Here is a 17,639-nt window from a genome sequence, read left to right as displayed (position 1 = left end):
TAGAGGTGTTAGGGAAAACATCAACAGCAAAACTAACGGTAGAGGGTAAGTGGTTATCCTTCCCCTTTTTGGTAATCATTTTGAACAAAATAGTACTTGAACTACAGGCTGCGAAACCATGGAATAACCCTGTGTAAGGGAATGTGTTTTACACTGAAATTATATGCTGTATTATATGAAAATTATATAATGTATGACATCATAGGTATGAGGCTGAAGTTCATCACAGAATTAAAGGATCAAACCGTAAAGGAAACCCAAACGGCTCGGTTTGAGATCGAGCTCTCTCATGACAATGTGCCAGTGACTTGGTACAAAAATGAAATTAGATTGCATCCAAGCAGAACAGTAATAATACATGTTGAAGGGACAAAGCATTCATTAGAAATCAAGGAAGTCACACTAGATGATACTTGTCAAATAAGGGCAGAGACTAAAGGAATATCAACCATGGCTAAGCTTCTGGTTATAGGTAACCCTTTTTCTTCCTATCTCATTATTATTTGCAAGATGCAATTTGTATGAATGAAATTTGGTAGTTATCTGTGACTTTGAGGGATCAGGTTAATTGTTAGTTACTTGCGTTCATTCTGTACTAGGCACATAAGGCACATTTTAAAATGTCATACAAACCTTTTTATGATTTTCTGCATAGGAATGTTTCTAATTCAAATTATTTCGCAGAGGGTGATGCACGATTCATTACCAAGTTGCAAGAATACACTGCTGTCGAGAAAGATGAGGTCACTCTTGACTGCGAGCTGAGCAAAGACGTTCCTGTCAAGTGGTTCCATAATGAGATTGAAATAAAGGCCTCAAAGATGGTTTCCATGAAGGTTGAGGGTAAACGAAGAATTCTCAACATTAAGAAAGTGGAGCAGAAAGACAAAGGAGTGTATGCTTGTGACTGTGGAACAGACAAGACATCAGCCAATGTTAACATTGAAGGTGAAGTTTGAATTATTTACAAGTGGGCAGTTTGGCATCCTTTAAATTTGGCATACCTCTAAATACAGACTTCTCAATTTCAGCTCGTGATGTGAAGGTGATGAGGCCTATGTATGGCGTTGAAGTGTTTGATGGAGAGACTGCTCGTTTTGAAGTTGAAATCTCTGAGGATGATATCCATGGCCAATGGAAACTGAATGGCGAAGTCCTGACTCCTTCAGCAGTAAGCATGACATTCTGTTATTTTACCCCCAGCAAGTTATTTTTTATACTATGTGTAAAGATTTCAGTGTGGAAATAGTTATACCAATTTGTTCTTGTTTTAAACAGGATGTTGAGATCATTGAGGAAGGTGCAAAACACACACTGACACTATACAATTGCAAAGTTGCCCAGACAGGAGAGGTTGTTTTCCAGGGAGGAAATGCTAAGTGTGCTGCAAACCTTAAAGTAAAAGGTATTCTCTTGCAATGTTCTCTTGTTCTCTTCCTTACCAAACAAAAACATTTTATTAGCAGACATATTCTGAAAGTAAATCAGAAATTGCTTTTGTGTTACAGAACTGCCCATCACATTCCTAACACCTTTGAGTGATGCTCAAGTATATGAGAAAGATGAGGCAAGATTTGAATGTGAACTGTCAAGGGAAGCAAAGACCTTCCGATGGCTGAAAGGTTCTCAAGAGTTGAAGGCAGATGACAAATTTGAAATTCTGGCAGAGAGAAAAAGGCACACACTTATTCTCAAATCGGTTGCATATGAAGACGAGGCTAAATACATGTTTGAAGCTGAGGACAAGAGAAGCTCTGCCAAATTGGTGATCCAAGGTAAAAGAAATCACTTTGTGATGGTTGGGATGTACTAAGTCAAATTCTTTATATCAAACTTTTCTCCCATCTATATTCTTTATTTGACATTTAGGAATTCGTCTTGAGTTTGTGAGACCCATCAAGGATGTTACTGTAAAGGAGCGTGAGACAGCACAATTCAGTATTGAACTTTCTCATGAAAAAATTCAAGTAAGCTGGTACAAAAATGATGTCCGTTTGCATCCAAGTAAAGTGGTGCACATGTCTGAACATGGCAAGATCCACACTCTGTCAATCAAGGAGGTGTCTATTGATGATACCTCACTCATTAAAGTAGAGGCTCTTGGAAAGACCTCAGAGGCCATGCTTACAGTGCTTGGTAAATATTCAAAATTTGCCTGGTAAAGAGAATAATGTTTTTGAAAATTTTCAGTAAATTTAAAATGATTATTTTTATTTTCAGAGGGAGAAGCTTACTTCATCACCAAGCTACAGGACTACACAGCAGTCGAGAAGGATGAAGTTGTGCTGAAATGTGAACTGAGCAAACCTTCGGCTGAGGTGAAATGGTTTAAAGATGGAACAGAGATTATCCCATCAAAGAATATCCTCATCAAGGCAGATGGAAAGAAACGCATTCTGATTGTGAAGAAAGCAGAAAAGGCCAACATTGGCGAATATGTCTGTGACTGTGGTTCTGACAAAACTACAGCTAAGCTGAACATTGAAGGTATATATATATATATATATATATATATATATATATATAGAGAGAGAGAGAGAGAGAGAGAGAGAGAGAGACTCTTTGTAATTACAGTCTTTATTAAATTGCTTCCTTTTTCTCTGCAGAGCGTGATATTAAGATTACCCGTCCACTGTACAGTGTGGAGGTTACAGAAACTAACAGCGCACGATTTGAAGTAGAGATTTCAGAAGAGGATGTCCATGGGCACTGGAAACTTAAAGGAGAGGCTTTGCACCAGTCTGCTGTAAGAATTCTATGATAAATAATCAACCACCTTTTAAATATTTTATATATAATACTTGTATTAATATGTTTTTTTTAAGAAACATTTTTAATGATGCAAAACATTTACTCTCATTAGGACTGTGAGATTAAAGAAGAAGGCAACAAACACATTCTGATTCTCTATAATGTACGCATGGACATGGCTGGTGCTGTGGACTTCAGTGCTGCCAATGCTAAATCTAGTGCTCAGCTTAGAGTTAAAGGTGAGAGTTACAGTGTTTTTGTTAGAGCCACAGGTGATGCATGTTAATTTATTTTTTGTCAATATTCAATAAATACCCCAAATATAGGTTTCTATAATTGTATGAACTATCTTTGGGTTTGAAATGTAATACTTAATACTTATTAGTATTACAAAATGCAAATAGTACATATACATTACAGTTCAGATTTTCTCATGTTACCCAACCAATATTGTTTCTACTATTCATTAAATAGTGTGTCACAGTAGTAGAAGCAAACAAGTAAAGGAAACTTTATGACTAAAGTGACTTAAATTTAGATATATGGAAAAGACATAAGTAAATAGTGTCTGAGATCGTGGTCTAAATGTTTACAGCATTTGGCAGACCCCCTTTTCCAGACCAACTTACATTTCATTTATACAGCTGAGCAGATGAGGGTATGGGCTCATGCACAGGCTGGTCCTGGGATTTTGAAAGCACAACTTTCTGATCAGTAGTTTAACACTTTAACCACTTTCCCGAAATAGGATATGCCCCTTATACAGTCAGGCATGTAAGGACAAGTGTTGCTCTTCAGGTAACCGAGAACATCAATGCATTGGCATACAGAAAAAAAAGTGATATGCTCTTGCACCATATTCATACCTTACTAAGACACTTATTTTTTTCTTTAATTTGTCACTCATTTGTATCTGCCATTGCAATGCTTTTGTTTTAGCCAATCACAACACAAGGTTATTTTAAGCTCTGATAGCCTTATCTAGAGGGAGTGGTGGATGACTCTCAGCCCTTATCCTTAAAATGGGGCCCCATTGATAAAATGAGAATCTGCAGTTGGGCTAGAACCTTGTAGGCTACAGAAGCACAGCATGCTTGTTTAGTACTTGAGAACAATAGGGATTTTAATCTTTTTAAAAGAAAGGATTTATTTCCTATGCTTAGTAATTATGACAACTTCTCAATCCCAAGCTCGGACAATTAGCCTTCTGAGGCCCCTTCGGGATATCACAGTTACTGCTGGAGAAACTGCAACTTTTGAATGTGAGCTTTCATATGAGGGCATTGTTGTTGAATGGTTCGTTGGGACAAAGAAAATGGAGTCAAGTGATACAGTAAGTCTTTACAAATATTTATATAGTTTTATAGGTTGAGATCATAGGTAGATTCCAGGATTTATTCATGCAAAGTTACACAGCAATTTGTTTCTGTAACTGCACATATGGAATCCTTCACACATACAGTATAGGATGTTAAATGAAAGTCTTTTGTTGGTCTTTGCTTTAAAAAATTAAATGCATTTAAAAAATGCATTAGAATATTATTCTCACAAATAATTTAAAAAACATATTGTGCCATACTGAACACTAGAACAAAAGTAGAAGCTTTTTATGAACTTGTTCCCTAAGTTTGTTTGACAAGAGTTTTAATCTGTTAGTCATCAAGCAAGCTTTGCTCTGAAGTAGCTCTTACTGTAATATGCAGGTGGTAACCAGAGCTGACGGAAGACTGCACAGCTTGACTCTGAGAAACGTTGAGATGACAGATGCTGGTTTTGTGAAGATAATGGCAAAGGACTTTCAGACTCAGGCCACACTAATAGTAAATGGTAAAAATTTCATTATGTATTTTTATATGGCAGATGTGCATTACAGTTTACTGCTGTGACATTGCACTTAATAAAGCATAGAGCATTGTTTTTTGTACATTCACTTTCTATAATGTATTATTTCCCACAGAACCACCTGTTGAGTTTGCTAGGCCCTTGGAGGACCAGACTGTTGAAGAGGAGGCAACTGCTATTCTAGAGTGTGAACTCTCCAGAGAAAAAGCTGATGTTATATGGTTCCGAGATGGACAGGAAATTCACAAAACAAAGAAATATGAAATGGTGGCTGAAGGCCGCATAAGGAAGCTGATAATTAAAGACTGTACTCCTGATGACTCCAAAATATACACCTGTGACGCCAAACACTTTAAGACCTCTGCTTTCTTGAGTGTTGAGCGTAAGTAAAAAGACATTGGAATAAACATTAAGTTTTAATAATTTGTTTTGTTTCACTAGATAATAGATATTCATATCATGCTCATGATTTGTTTTTGTTTTTCTTATCAGCTCCACATATTGACTTCACTAAGCCTCTTCATGATGTTGAGGTCAGAGAGAAGGAGTCTGCCAAGTTTGAATGTGAAGTTTCCCGTGAAAGTGCCAAGGTACTGCATTCACTTGAAGTTTAGCTGCAATTTACTGTACCACTGTGACATAAATAAAGAATACATGAAGTTGACAAAAATTTGTGGCCATTTGTTTTAATAGGTCCGCTGGTACAAAGATGGTATTGAAATTAGAAAGGGCAAGAAGTATGAGATTATTGCCAAGGGAGTGCAGCGTATTCTCATTATTAGCAAGGCAGTCTTTGATGATGAAGCTGAATATGAATGTGATGCAAGAACATCCAAAACCTCTGGCATTCTTACTGTTGTTGGTATGTTTAGTTTTAATTTCATTTCCATACATAAAATTTAATATACAATGCATAAACTAGTTTTGGTTTATTGTTTTGCTTACAGAGGAAGAGGCTAAATTCACAAAGAACCTGGCTAATGTTGAAGGCACTGAAACTGACAGTATTAAACTGATCTGTGAGGTTTCCAAGTCCAGTGCAGAGGTTACATGGTATAAAGGTGACCAGGAATTGCTTGAGGGTGGGAGATACGAACAAACTGCAGATGGCAGAAAGAGAATTCTTATCATCCAAGACCTTCATATGGAGGATGCTGGAGAATACAGCTGCAGACTGGCCAATTCACAAACTACAGCAACATTAAAGATCAATGGTAAGCAACTCAAATTTATTTTAGCTATTTTTTGCATTTCTACTGGATGTTCTGAAGAAACTAACAATTAATAGAATATTCTTTGACCATATATCCTTTTATTTGGTCATGCAAAATTTCTTCTTCATGTTTCATCAGAATTGGCAGCTGAGTTTATTTCCAGGCCCCAAAGCCAGGAGGTGGTTGAAGGTGAAAAGGCACAATTTGTGTGCTCACTGTCCAAAGAGACCTATGAAGTTAAGTGGTTCAGAGGTGATAAGGAACTCCAAACTGGGGACAAGTATGAGATTGTTAGCGATGGCAAGAAAAGAGCTCTCATTGTTAAAAACTGTGAGCTGAACGATGAGGGAACCTTCATTGCCTGCATTGACTCTGTCAAGGCTTCTGCAGACTTACATGTGATTGGTAAGTGTTTCTAAGCAATTCACTTTCTTGTACTTCAAATGAAGTACTGATGAAACTAGCAATGTTTAAAATCGTTTTTCATCTTACTAGAAAAACTGAGAATCATCACACCTGTCAAAGACACACAAATGAAAGAAGGACAGGAAATTGTACTTAACTGTGAAGTTAATTCAGAGGGAGCTAAGGCCAAGTGGCTGAAGGAGAATGAGACTATGTTTGAAAGCAGCAAGTTCATCATGGTACAAAGAGACACTATTTTCTCTCTGAGGATCAAAGCTGCAGACAAATCTGATGAAGCTACATACACAGTTACACTGATCAACCATCGTGGTGAACAAGCAAAATGCTCTGCAAAAGTCAGTGTAATAGGTAAGCTCTGTATTCTTCTTAGGCTTTCTATTTAAGAGAGGATTTGTTTTGCAGTGTGTTCTATATGTTTCTGTGTATATACTGTGTATACAGTATATGACACACTAATGTACTCATATTTAATTGTTTACCCTTTTTGCCCTTTCTGCAGAGGAGGAGCTCCGTATCATAGACCCTCTTGAGGACTGTGAAACTGAGGAGAAGAAAACAATCAGTTTTACTTGCAAAGTGAACAGACCAAATGTGACTGTACAGTGGTTAAAGGATGGACAGGAAATCACCTTTAGCAAACGCATTGTTTACCGGGTGGACAAAAACAAGCATACTTTAACTATCAAAGACTGCACCATGGCTGATGAGGGTGAATACACTGCAGTTGCTGGAACTGACAAATCTTCAGCTGAACTAATCATCAGTGAAGCACCAACTGAGTTCACCACCCAACTCAGAGACCAGACTGTTACTGAATTTGAGGATGCAGAGTTCATTTGCAAACTTTCTAAGGAGAGGGCCACTGCTAAATGGTACAAAAATGGTCGTGAAATCAGAGAAGGACGCAGGTAATTTATCCTTTTTTTATGCTTTATGGAAAGCCATAATATATTGGTTTTGCAATAATAATAATAATAATAATAATAATAATAATAATAATAATAATAATATAATAATAGTTATTTAAAATAATCATTTTCGATTTTGTCTGCCAGATATCACATGGAAAAGGATGGAATGACATGCACATTATACATTAAGGAATGCAGACCTGATGATGAATGTGAATATGCCTGTGGAGTAGATGACAAAAGATCCAGGGCTCGTCTCTTTGTTGAAGGTTATTTTACCACCAGTACTTTGTTGAGAGAAAAGCACAATTATTGTAGCATTGTTGTCACCAGTTCTGTGGAATTGTTCAATAGCTCTCCTCTCCTCTCCTCTCCTCTCCTCTCCTCTCCAGAAACACCAGTGGAAATTGTCAGACCCCCAAAAGATGTATTTGAGGCCCCTGGCTCAGACATTGTATTTGAGGTTGAGCTTAACAAAGACAGGGTTGAAGTTAAATGGATGAGGAACAACATGATCATTGTCCAAGGTGACAAATACCAAATGATCAGCGAGGGCAAAGTTCACCGACTTCAGGTTTGTGAGATCAGGCCTCGTGATCAGGGCGAGTACAGAGTTGTTGCCAAGGATAAAGATGCAAGAGCCAAGCTTGAGCTTGCAGGTACATCTATTTTTATTTTTTTTTACTATTATTATTATTTTAAATATTTAAATTATTTTATTATTATATTTATATAATATATATTTTTCAAACATAGTACTATACTATACTATACTATACTATACTATACTATACTATACTATACTATATAAGGAATTTCCTCCTGGGATTAATAAAGTTCTTTGAATCTTGAATACATTTACAGACAAGGTGCAGCTATATACATTTTATTTTTTAACTACAATTTCCCCATGCTCTATTTCTTCTTACAGCTGTACCAAAAATCAAGACCACAGACCAGAATCTTGTAACAGATGCTGGAAAGCCCTTCTTGATGACAGTTCCCTATGATGCTTACCCTCGTGCAGAAGTTGAATGGTTTTTTAATGACACCAGCCTTCCAATGCAAAACATTGACACATCCACTGACAAGACAGAGTACAGGTTAAAGGACCCTAAGAAGTTAGACCAAGGCCGCTATAAAATTGTCATCAAAAATAAGCATGGACAGGGAGAGGCTTTCATCAATCTGGATGTTATTGGTGAGTTAGCAATTGAGAAAGCCTAAGAAGTAAAGGAAGAATTTATTTCCTGTTGAATATATATAATACTATTGCTTTCACATAATGTTATAATTGTTAAATGTTAATTAAATTCTTATTTTTAGATGTTCCTGGGCCTGTCAAGAATTTGAGAGTTGTTGACACAGCTGATGGTGAGGTCAGTTTGGCCTGGGATGAGCCTGAGAGTGATGGTGGCAGCAAGATTTTGGCCTATGTGGTTGAGAGACGAGATGTTAAACGCAAAGCTTGGACATTGGCCACTGACCGTGCTGATATTCCTGAGTACTGTGTTGGTGGATTGCAGAAAGACAACTTGTACTTCTTCCGTGTGTGTGCTCGCAACAGAGTTGGCAATGGAGAGCCAGTCTGTACAGATGAAGCTGTCCAAGCCAAGAATAAATTTGGTAAGCACCATGCTTCCTTTTATCCATGGATATCTACATAATTAAAATATTGCATATTACTTTAGAAACTTTGACAAGTGGGCAAACTTTTAATCTTTTTATCATTACAGATGTTCCTGATGCACCTCAGAATGTCATGGTAGGAATTGTCAACAGGTTTGGTGCTACAGTGACTTGGCAACCACCCCTGTTTGATGGTGGAGCTGAGATCATATCTTATATAATTGAGCTTCGTGATAGGACAGCTGTAAAATGGGAGCCTGTAATGGTGGTCCGGGCTGAGGATCGCACAGCCACACTAAATGATGTTGTGGAGAATAAGGAGTACATCTTCCGTGTTAGAGCTGAGAATAAAGCTGGAATTGGCATGCCAAGTGCTGCTACCGATCCTGTCAAGATCATGGATCCCATTGGTGAGTGATTTAATTCTGTGTCAAAGCAATGTTTATATGTAGGTTACATTTTACTTCAAGTGTTCTTAAATTTTAAACTTGTTTTAATATAAATGTACTTCTGATACTTATTCATGGTACAGAGAGACCAAGCCCACCACTGAATTTCGATTACACACATCCAAAAAGAGATTCTGTTCAGCTGGCCTGGGACATTCCACTTAGCAATGGAGGTAGCATGATCACAGGATACATCATAGAGAAATGTGAAGATGGTTCAAGCAACTGGCTGAGGTGCAATGCCAGGCTCTGCCCAGACCTTTATTATAGGGTAAGTAGGAGAAGCAACTATGTAGAAACATATGTTTGCAGCTAATGTTAAATGGTTTAGTTAATGTGTTCTGTCTCTATTTAGGTATCTGGTTTGAAGTTTGGTCAGAAGTATCACTATAGAGTATCTGCAGAAAATGCAGCTGGAGTTTCTGATCCAGCTGAACAGATTGGACCAATCTTGGCAGATGACCCACATGGTAATTAACTATAAAGGCTCTACTTTTCACAGAAAAACAAACATTGCATTATATAAAACCATTTTGTTGAGAATGCTTATGGCTTTACTGACATTGTTTTTGGTCTCTTTAGTTGGTCCCACTATGGATCTAAGCGTATTCAAAAATGGTCTAGAAGTTTTTGTCCCCAATGCTCTTACTATTCGTGTGCCCATCACTGGATACCCCACACCCAAGGCTAAGTGGATGTTTGGTGAAAATGAGCTTACTCCTGGTGATCGAATCTCAATGGTCACAAAGCCTACATACACTGAACTAATCATTACCCCAAGTGTCCGACCAGACAAGGGAACATACACCTTACACTTGGAGAATGATGTGACTTCTGTCACTGGAGAGATTGAAGTAAATGTCATTGGTATGTCACACTGTAATTTCCAAAAAAAAATGAAATGTAAATATATACATATTGGGTATTGGACTTTTGAATGTGTACAATTATAATAGCAAACCATTTTCTAATTTAGCATCTCCAAGTGCACCCAAAGACTTCAAGGTTGCTGAGGTGACCAGGCATCATGTCCACCTTTCGTGGGAAGCACCAGAGCATGATGGAGGAAGTCCTGTTACTGGTTATAATATTGAGAAGAGAGAGGTGTCTCGCAAGACATGGGTCAAGGTTAGCACATCATTAATGTTTTTGAGAGCATTCATTTTGTGTTTTTAGTGTGTTTATTATTCATTTGCCAAGCATGTTTAGTATGCTCACAGTGTGTATACAGTTTCAGCAAAATCAGTGGGAGTATGAATTAATCACAAAAATTATATCTCTTTAAGGTGATATCTGGTGTGCAAGACCTTGAGCACACTGTCACAGATGTGATTGAAGGCAAGGAGTACTTGTTCAGTGTAATTGCTTGCAACAAATGTGGTCCTGGGGAACCAGCATATATTGATGAGGCAGTGAATGTTTCCTCTCCTGCTAGTAAGTTATAACACTATATATATTTATACTATAAAAAAATATAAATAAGAATTATAAATTATTAAACTATTAATTATTAAAAATATTACATATAATGGATAAGAGTGCTGGGTTTGCTTTCAATTATAGCTGTGCCAGAACCACCGGAAAGTCTAAAATGGAGAGACAAATCTGCAAAGGGCATCTTCCTATACTGGGAGCCCCCTTCGTATGATGGCGGTGCTCCTATCAAGGGCTACATTGTTGATAAATGCCAGCGTGGCACTGACAAGTGGGAAGCTTGTGGTGATCCAATACCTGAACTAAAGTAAGTGACAGATATTACCTGATATTAGTGAGGATTATTCACTTCATTCCAGAGAAATATTTTGAATCTATACCTCTTTTCCTGATATAGGTTTCAGGTGACGGGTCTTATTGAGGGACAGTGGTATGCCTATCGTGTGAGGGCAGTGAACAGACTGGGAGCTAGCAGACCAAGTAGGGCAACAGATGAGATCCTTGCTGTTGATCCTAAAGGTAAGTTTTTATAAAATATTTAATGGTTGTCTTAACAGTTCACTTTTTTTTGCTTACAAAAAATATTCATCCTCATTACCACAGAACCTCCAGTTATTCAGCTGGATGCCAAACTGCTGGCTGGCTTGACTGCCAAGGCTGGCACAAAGATTGACCTTCCAGCAGATGTGCTTGGAAAACCAGACCCCAGGGTGAAATGGACCAAAGCTGACCTTATACTTAGGCCAGATGACAGAGTCACCATTGACACAAAGCCTGGCCATTCTACACTCTCTATTGCTAAGACAACCAGGGCAGACACAGCTACTTACATCATTGAGGCAGTCAACACTTGTGGTCGTGCCACTGCAACAGTTGATGTCAACATTCTTGGTACAGTATTATGGAATACAATACAGTATAATTTTGAATATAAAAACATACAACAATATCTTAAGATATCTAGAAATTTTAAACCTTAATCTCCTACAACTAATATCTCAATTCATTCTGGTTTAATCAGACAATTCAATCAAGCAAATAATCAGTTTGTTAATTGGCTCTTAATTACTTGGTGACACTGATATATGATGTGTCATCTGCATAATTATGAAAACTGATTTAATGGTTTCAAATAAGGCTCCATTACTAATCTAAATAATAAGGAACATGTAGAGCAAGAAAAGCATCCTAAAAGTTTATTATAATTTAGATACTATTTGATACTATGAATTCAAGCATTGCTGCTGTGATCCTCCTGACAGATAAGCCTGGTCCCCCAGCTGCATTTGATATTTCTGAAATCACCAATGAGTCCTGTTGTCTGGCTTGGAATGCCCCCAGAGATGATGGTGGATCTCCTGTAACCAACTACATTGTTGAAATGAGACCTTTGGAAAAGGATGAGTGGCAGAAGCTCTCTGCCACAGTCAAACAGACCAATTTTAAGGCCTGCAAACTGGTGGCTATGAAGGAATATGTTTTCAGGGTATCGGCTGAGAACCAGTATGGCATTGGTACTCCCGTAGAGCATGCTCCAATTATTGCTAAGTATTCATTTGGTAGGTATTTACCCCAATACACTTTCATTGTTTCTGTCTTTAAATCGATGCTAATGCTAATGTTTCTTTTCTATTATGTAGAAACTCCTGGTTCCCCAAGCAGGGTGCAGCCCTCTGATATCTCAAAGGATGCTGTAACCTTGACCTGGTATGAGCCTGATGAAGATGGTGGAAGTCCAGTCACTGGCTACTGGGTTGAGAGGTTTGATCCAGAAACTGACAAATGGATCAAATGCAACAAAGTACCAGTCAAAGACACTACACTCAGGTAAGTCCTTAACACAAGCAAAATATGACCAAATTAAACTTGAATGTATATTAAAAGTTTAATATAAGTACAACATGGATGTTTCCTGCAGAGTGAAAGGGCTGGCTACCAAGAAAAAGTACAAATTCCGTGTTTTGGCTGAAAATCTTGCAGGACTTGGAAAACCAAGTGCTGAAACAGATCCCATCTTGATTAAGGATCCAATTGGTATATTGCAATAACACATATCATAAAATTGTTAGCTGTGATACAGAAAATGAGGGGAAAAATATTACATATTTTTTAAAATTGTTTTATAGATCCTCCATGGGCCCCTGGCAAACCATATATCAAAGACATTGCTAAGACCTCTGCATTCCTGCAATGGACTAGACCAGAGCATGATGGTGGTGCTAAAATTGAGTCTTATATAATTGAGCTCCTCAAGAGTGGAACTGAAGAATGGGTCCGTGTGGCTGAGGATGTGCCCATGACAGAGCACTTGCTAAAGGGGCTGATGGAGAAGCAAGAATACTCCTTCCGTATCAAAGCTGTCAATGCTGCTGGAGAGAGTGAGCCAAGTGATCCATGTGATCCAGTAGTGTGCAAAGAAAGACTCTGTGAGTACATATCTTTGTATATAGCCTGTCCAATCTTTGCATAGATTATCATAGACAGAAGCTAATACAAAAAAGTTACTTGAACTTTTGCATTAAAACAGATCCTCCATCCCCACCACGCTGGCTTGAGGTGGTCAACATTTCGAAGATTGACTGTGAACTGAAATGGACTGAACCAGAAAATGATGGTGGCTCTCCTGTTACCAACTATGTTGTTGAGAAAAGAGATGTAAGACGCTGGACCTGGCAGACTGTGGACACTACAGTGAAAGACACAAAATACACTGTAACTCCACTCAATGAAGGAACTCTGTATGTGTTCCGTGTGGCAGCTGAGAATGCTGTGGGTGTGAGTGAGTTCTATGAGCTAGAGGACTCTGTTCTAGCAAAAGATACTTTTAGTAAGTACTGCTCAGAATGGAAATATAATAATTTCTATACTATTTTAACAGTAAAAGAGCATAGAGCAGTTTAGGTAACACATTATGACTTCTTTCTTCAGCGACTCCGGGACCTCCTTATGCTTTGACTGTGGTTGCAGTTTCGAAGAGGCATGTTGACCTGAAATGGGAGCCTCCCAAAAGTGATGGTGGACGAGCAATCACAAAGTATATAGTCATTGTATATTATACTTACAGTAAACATACAGTATATTTGGTATATCATATGTTATCAGTTTTTGTTGATGTAATTAAAAAGCATATTTTACATTGTACACTACATTAATATGGATGTAACCACACTTACAGATATGTTATTGAGAAGAAGGAGAAAGTGGGCACCCGCTGGATAAAGTCTGGAAAGACATCAGGGCCTGAAATCAAGTACAGTGTGACTGATGTTGATGAGGGTACTGAGGTACAGTTCCAGGTTCGTGCTGAAAATGAGGCTGGAGTTGGTGACCCAAGTGAACCCACAGACATTATTACAATAGAGGATCCTATAAGTATGTCAACACATTTTTGCATACATGATATGGCACAAATATATTATTTTTCAAGAACATGATTAATACATTATTCAATGGCTTGATTTTAGGCCCACCATCTCCACCAATTGAGGTTAAGATCATTGATGCCAGCAGAGAGCACATCAACATCACATGGCGGGCACCAGAGAAGAATGGGGGAAGTCCTGTTACTGGATATCATGTTGAGCTGTCTGAGGCTGACACAGAAAAATGGATGAGGATCAATGCTCGTCCCATAAAAGAACTCAGATTCAAGGCTGAAGATGGCATTATTCCAGAGAAACAATATGTTCTTAGAGTCCGTGCTATCAATGCTGTTGGTGTCAGTGATCCCTCTGAAATCTCAGACAAAGTCTTTGCTAAAGATCCAGACAGTAAGCATTCTGTGTTTCATATTTCAATGAAGCACCAGTTGTATAATGTATCTGTCTTTATAATATGTTCATATTAATCTTTTTTTTTTTCAAAGGTGCACCAAAAATTGATTTGGAGACCCAAGATGTTGTTATTGTTGAGGGTGAGAAGATGTATCTAAAGATCCCATACAGAGCAATTCCCAAACCATCAGTGGTTTGGAAGAAGGGTGAGACAGAACTGAAGGCAGATGACAGGATGACTATGAGATGTGAACTCAACAGTATTCACCTTGAGCTTCTAAAATGCAAGCATGAAGATGCTGGTGTCTACACAGTCACTCTTGAAAACAGTCTGGGTTCAGTTACTGGAACAATCAATGTTAAAGTGATTGGTAAGACAACTGTGTTTTCTTCTGTCTGGAGTCATGTATTTTGTTAAGAAAAACAGCATGTAATTGAATGGCTTACATTAATAGGTTTGCCTGGACAATGCAAGAGCATCTCTCCAAGTGAGGTCACCAAGAACTCCTGTAAAATCTCATGGGAACCCCCAGAGAGTGATGGTGGTAGCCCCATTTTGCACTATTTACTGGAGCGCAGAGAGTCTCAGAAAAAGACATTTATGCCTGTGATGCCTGGAGTCAATGTATTAGACTTTGTGGTCAAAGACCTTATGGTGAATGGTGAATATTACTTTAGAGTTAAGGCTGTTAACAGAATTGGAAGTGGTGAATATCTTGAGCTTCGCAACCCTGTCATCATAGAGGAGCAGAAGCGTAAGTATAATTGCAATTTAAACAATTGCAATATTAACCCCATCATTCCACGCTTTTTTATTGTTTGGTTAATTATTTTCGTCCTTTGCATTTTGCTTTTTGAAATATTACAGAGCGGCCTGACCCACCAGTTGAGGTTGAGGGACACAACCCTACCTCTCAATCCATAACAGTCACTTGGAAAGCCCCACCCTATGATGGTGGCTGTCCAATTACTGGCTATATTTTAGAGCAAATCGAGAAGGATGGTGATAGATTTGTGAGATGTGTTCCAAACCTGGTGCCTGGTTTCTCCTACACTATCACTGGCTTAACAGAAGACAAGGAATATCAGTTCCGTGTTCGTGCAGAGAATGTGGCTGGAGAAAGCGATCCTTCTCGCAGCACTCCCCTAATTAAGGCTGCAGATCCTGTTGGTATGTAAAATGACACAGCAAAAAAGTAAGATCACATATAAGTAAAACAAAAAACACTTATTAAATGAATGTTATTTCATTTAGATCCACCAAAGGTATCACTACATGCACACATTGCATCTGGCCTGACCATCAGAAAGGGTGAGGAGATGAGACTGGATGCCCACATTTCTGGGTCACCATACCCCAAGGTGACGTGGTTCAGGAATGATGAGAATGTCCAAAAGACTGTAAAGAAGAAGCCAGGATTTGTTGTACAAAAGAGAAAGAAGACCAAGGCTGTTCATCCTGAACCAGAGGAAGTGTTTCATCCTCCCCTTCCAGATCGTCTGTCATTTGACCAGAGCAAGAGAGGCGAGACTGCTATGATGGTGCGTGATGCCATCAGAGATGATCATGGAATTTTCACCATCAGAGTTGAGAATACTCACGGTTTTGCAACTGCATCTTGTGTTGTCAATGTTCTTGGTGAGTTCTTGTGTTTAATTTGGTGTTTTATATACTTGTGAATCTGTTATAAGCAGATTTTTCTAAATTGTGTTTTGATATAATATGTAGATAAGCCTGGACCACCTTTAAACTTTGGATTTGATGAGATGAGGAAAGACTCTGTCGTTTGCACATGGAATGCACCACTTGATGATGGTGGCAGTGAAATCATCAATTACATCCTGGAGAAAAAAGATAACACCACAGATGAAATTGGTTGGGTTACTGTTACCTCAACCCATAAAGGCTACAACTATCCTGTAACCAAACTCATTGAAGGAAAAGAGTATATTTTCAGAGTGACAGCTGAAAACAAGTTTGGCTGTGGACCACCATGCTATTCTGAGCCACTTGTTGCAAAGAATCAATTTGGTAATGAGCATGATCCTCATATGTAGAATTTAAAACAAATAATATTACTTACATATTTTAAGTCTTATTATAAAAAATATGGCACACTGGATGTTTGTTTTAAATTTGCTTTTTCAGATCCTCCTGATGCTCCTAACATGCCAAGAATTGGAGAAGTCACTGCCAGCAGTGTTGCTTTGTCTTGGCATGAACCTAAGGACAATGGTAGTCCCATCTTGGGCTACTGGATTGAGAGACGTGAGGTCAACAGCAAGTACTGGACCAGAGTGAACCGTAATCTTCTCAGCTCTCTTGCAGTCAAGGTTGAAGGTCTTATGGAAGGCCTGGTCTATGTCTTCAGAGTTTGTGCTGAGAATCTTGCTGGCCCTGGAGAATTCAGTGTCCCAACTGATCCTGTAGTTGCAATGGATCCAATTTGTAAGCTTCATATTTATTTCCCATGTCACTATACCAATACAAGAAAAGATATTTGCTTTACATAAACAGAATTGCAAAATAATTACTAGGTTACAAGTACTTAAAATATTTAAGTAATCAAAATGTCACTTGCCACCACGAGGACCACTGACATGGCACACACAAATTTAAACTTAAATTAAAATCTTATTTGCAAAGTCACTGCCAGGTGGCACAAAGGGATGCACTGCTTGTAAAGATTTTGTTTTATCAAACAACAATTAGAGCTGAATGTCATTATAGTGCCTCTTAGCACTCTTTTGTTTTCAATACAAATGAAAAATAGTGACAACCGTGGTGGAAGTAGGATCTTTCTGGATGATTAACTACTGTACATTACATATTTGTGCAGTGCCTCCGGGTCCTCCTGTGCCAAGAATTGTTGATACTACAAATACAACAGTTGAAATAGCCTGGATTCCTCCACTGTACAATGGTGGTGGAGACATTCTTGGATATCATGTTGAGCGTTGCCTTGTTGGGGAGAAAGAATGGATTCGCAGCACTGAGTTCAGATGCAAGGAATGCAAGTACACCTTGACTGGCCTGACCGAGGGGGCAGATTATAACATTCGTGTATATGCTGTAAATGAAGCTGGTCATGGAGTCCCAGGAATGACTGAACCAGTTCAAGTAAAAGAGCCTGAACGTAAGCTTATAAAAATACAGTTTGAAAAACATTAATAATGAATAGTAAAAATGTATCTAATGTAATATTTATT

General features: G+C 38.3%; 1 protein-coding gene across 7 annotated transcripts in view; it reads left to right on the top strand.

Moving 5' to 3' along the window:
- Window positions 1–17,639, top strand: part of ttn.1 (titin, tandem duplicate 1) — a 137,078-nt gene that overhangs the window by 51,275 nt on the left and 68,164 nt on the right. For all 7 annotated transcript variants that reach the window (XM_058391679.1, XM_058391678.1, XM_058391677.1 and 4 more), the window contains 45 exons: window positions 685–948; window positions 1,032–1,171; window positions 1,279–1,405; window positions 1,509–1,775; window positions 1,870–2,136; window positions 2,221–2,487; window positions 2,607–2,746; window positions 2,864–2,990; window positions 3,942–4,084; window positions 4,455–4,578; window positions 4,709–4,975; window positions 5,086–5,183; window positions 5,287–5,455; window positions 5,541–5,807; window positions 5,946–6,212; window positions 6,303–6,581; window positions 6,733–7,141; window positions 7,289–7,413; window positions 7,537–7,803; window positions 8,076–8,345; window positions 8,471–8,770; window positions 8,881–9,183; window positions 9,306–9,493; window positions 9,578–9,692; window positions 9,805–10,089; window positions 10,199–10,350; window positions 10,509–10,656; window positions 10,786–10,963; window positions 11,054–11,175; window positions 11,260–11,547; window positions 11,919–12,215; window positions 12,297–12,483; window positions 12,575–12,690; window positions 12,783–13,082; window positions 13,184–13,483; window positions 13,585–13,690; window positions 13,832–14,028; window positions 14,121–14,426; window positions 14,522–14,800; window positions 14,885–15,184; window positions 15,298–15,600; window positions 15,685–16,068; window positions 16,159–16,461; window positions 16,579–16,878; window positions 17,270–17,566. In XM_058391679.1, the coding sequence (XP_058247662.1) occupies window positions 685–948; window positions 1,032–1,171; window positions 1,279–1,405; window positions 1,509–1,775; window positions 1,870–2,136; window positions 2,221–2,487; window positions 2,607–2,746; window positions 2,864–2,990; window positions 3,942–4,084; window positions 4,455–4,578; window positions 4,709–4,975; window positions 5,086–5,183; window positions 5,287–5,455; window positions 5,541–5,807; window positions 5,946–6,212; window positions 6,303–6,581; window positions 6,733–7,141; window positions 7,289–7,413; window positions 7,537–7,803; window positions 8,076–8,345; window positions 8,471–8,770; window positions 8,881–9,183; window positions 9,306–9,493; window positions 9,578–9,692; window positions 9,805–10,089; window positions 10,199–10,350; window positions 10,509–10,656; window positions 10,786–10,963; window positions 11,054–11,175; window positions 11,260–11,547; window positions 11,919–12,215; window positions 12,297–12,483; window positions 12,575–12,690; window positions 12,783–13,082; window positions 13,184–13,483; window positions 13,585–13,690; window positions 13,832–14,028; window positions 14,121–14,426; window positions 14,522–14,800; window positions 14,885–15,184; window positions 15,298–15,600; window positions 15,685–16,068; window positions 16,159–16,461; window positions 16,579–16,878; window positions 17,270–17,566 (10,338 nt within the window). The remainder of the gene's footprint in view (window positions 1–684; window positions 949–1,031; window positions 1,172–1,278; window positions 1,406–1,508; window positions 1,776–1,869; window positions 2,137–2,220; window positions 2,488–2,606; window positions 2,747–2,863; window positions 2,991–3,941; window positions 4,085–4,454; window positions 4,579–4,708; window positions 4,976–5,085; window positions 5,184–5,286; window positions 5,456–5,540; window positions 5,808–5,945; window positions 6,213–6,302; window positions 6,582–6,732; window positions 7,142–7,288; window positions 7,414–7,536; window positions 7,804–8,075; window positions 8,346–8,470; window positions 8,771–8,880; window positions 9,184–9,305; window positions 9,494–9,577; window positions 9,693–9,804; window positions 10,090–10,198; window positions 10,351–10,508; window positions 10,657–10,785; window positions 10,964–11,053; window positions 11,176–11,259; window positions 11,548–11,918; window positions 12,216–12,296; window positions 12,484–12,574; window positions 12,691–12,782; window positions 13,083–13,183; window positions 13,484–13,584; window positions 13,691–13,831; window positions 14,029–14,120; window positions 14,427–14,521; window positions 14,801–14,884; window positions 15,185–15,297; window positions 15,601–15,684; window positions 16,069–16,158; window positions 16,462–16,578; window positions 16,879–17,269; window positions 17,567–17,639) is intronic.

This window comes from Hemibagrus wyckioides, linkage group LG06, assembly GCF_019097595.1.
Source record: "Hemibagrus wyckioides isolate EC202008001 linkage group LG06, SWU_Hwy_1.0, whole genome shotgun sequence".
NCBI classification, from domain to species: domain Eukaryota; kingdom Metazoa; phylum Chordata; class Actinopteri; order Siluriformes; family Bagridae; genus Hemibagrus; species Hemibagrus wyckioides.
This window is presented reverse-complemented; position numbering and strand designations above follow the sequence as displayed.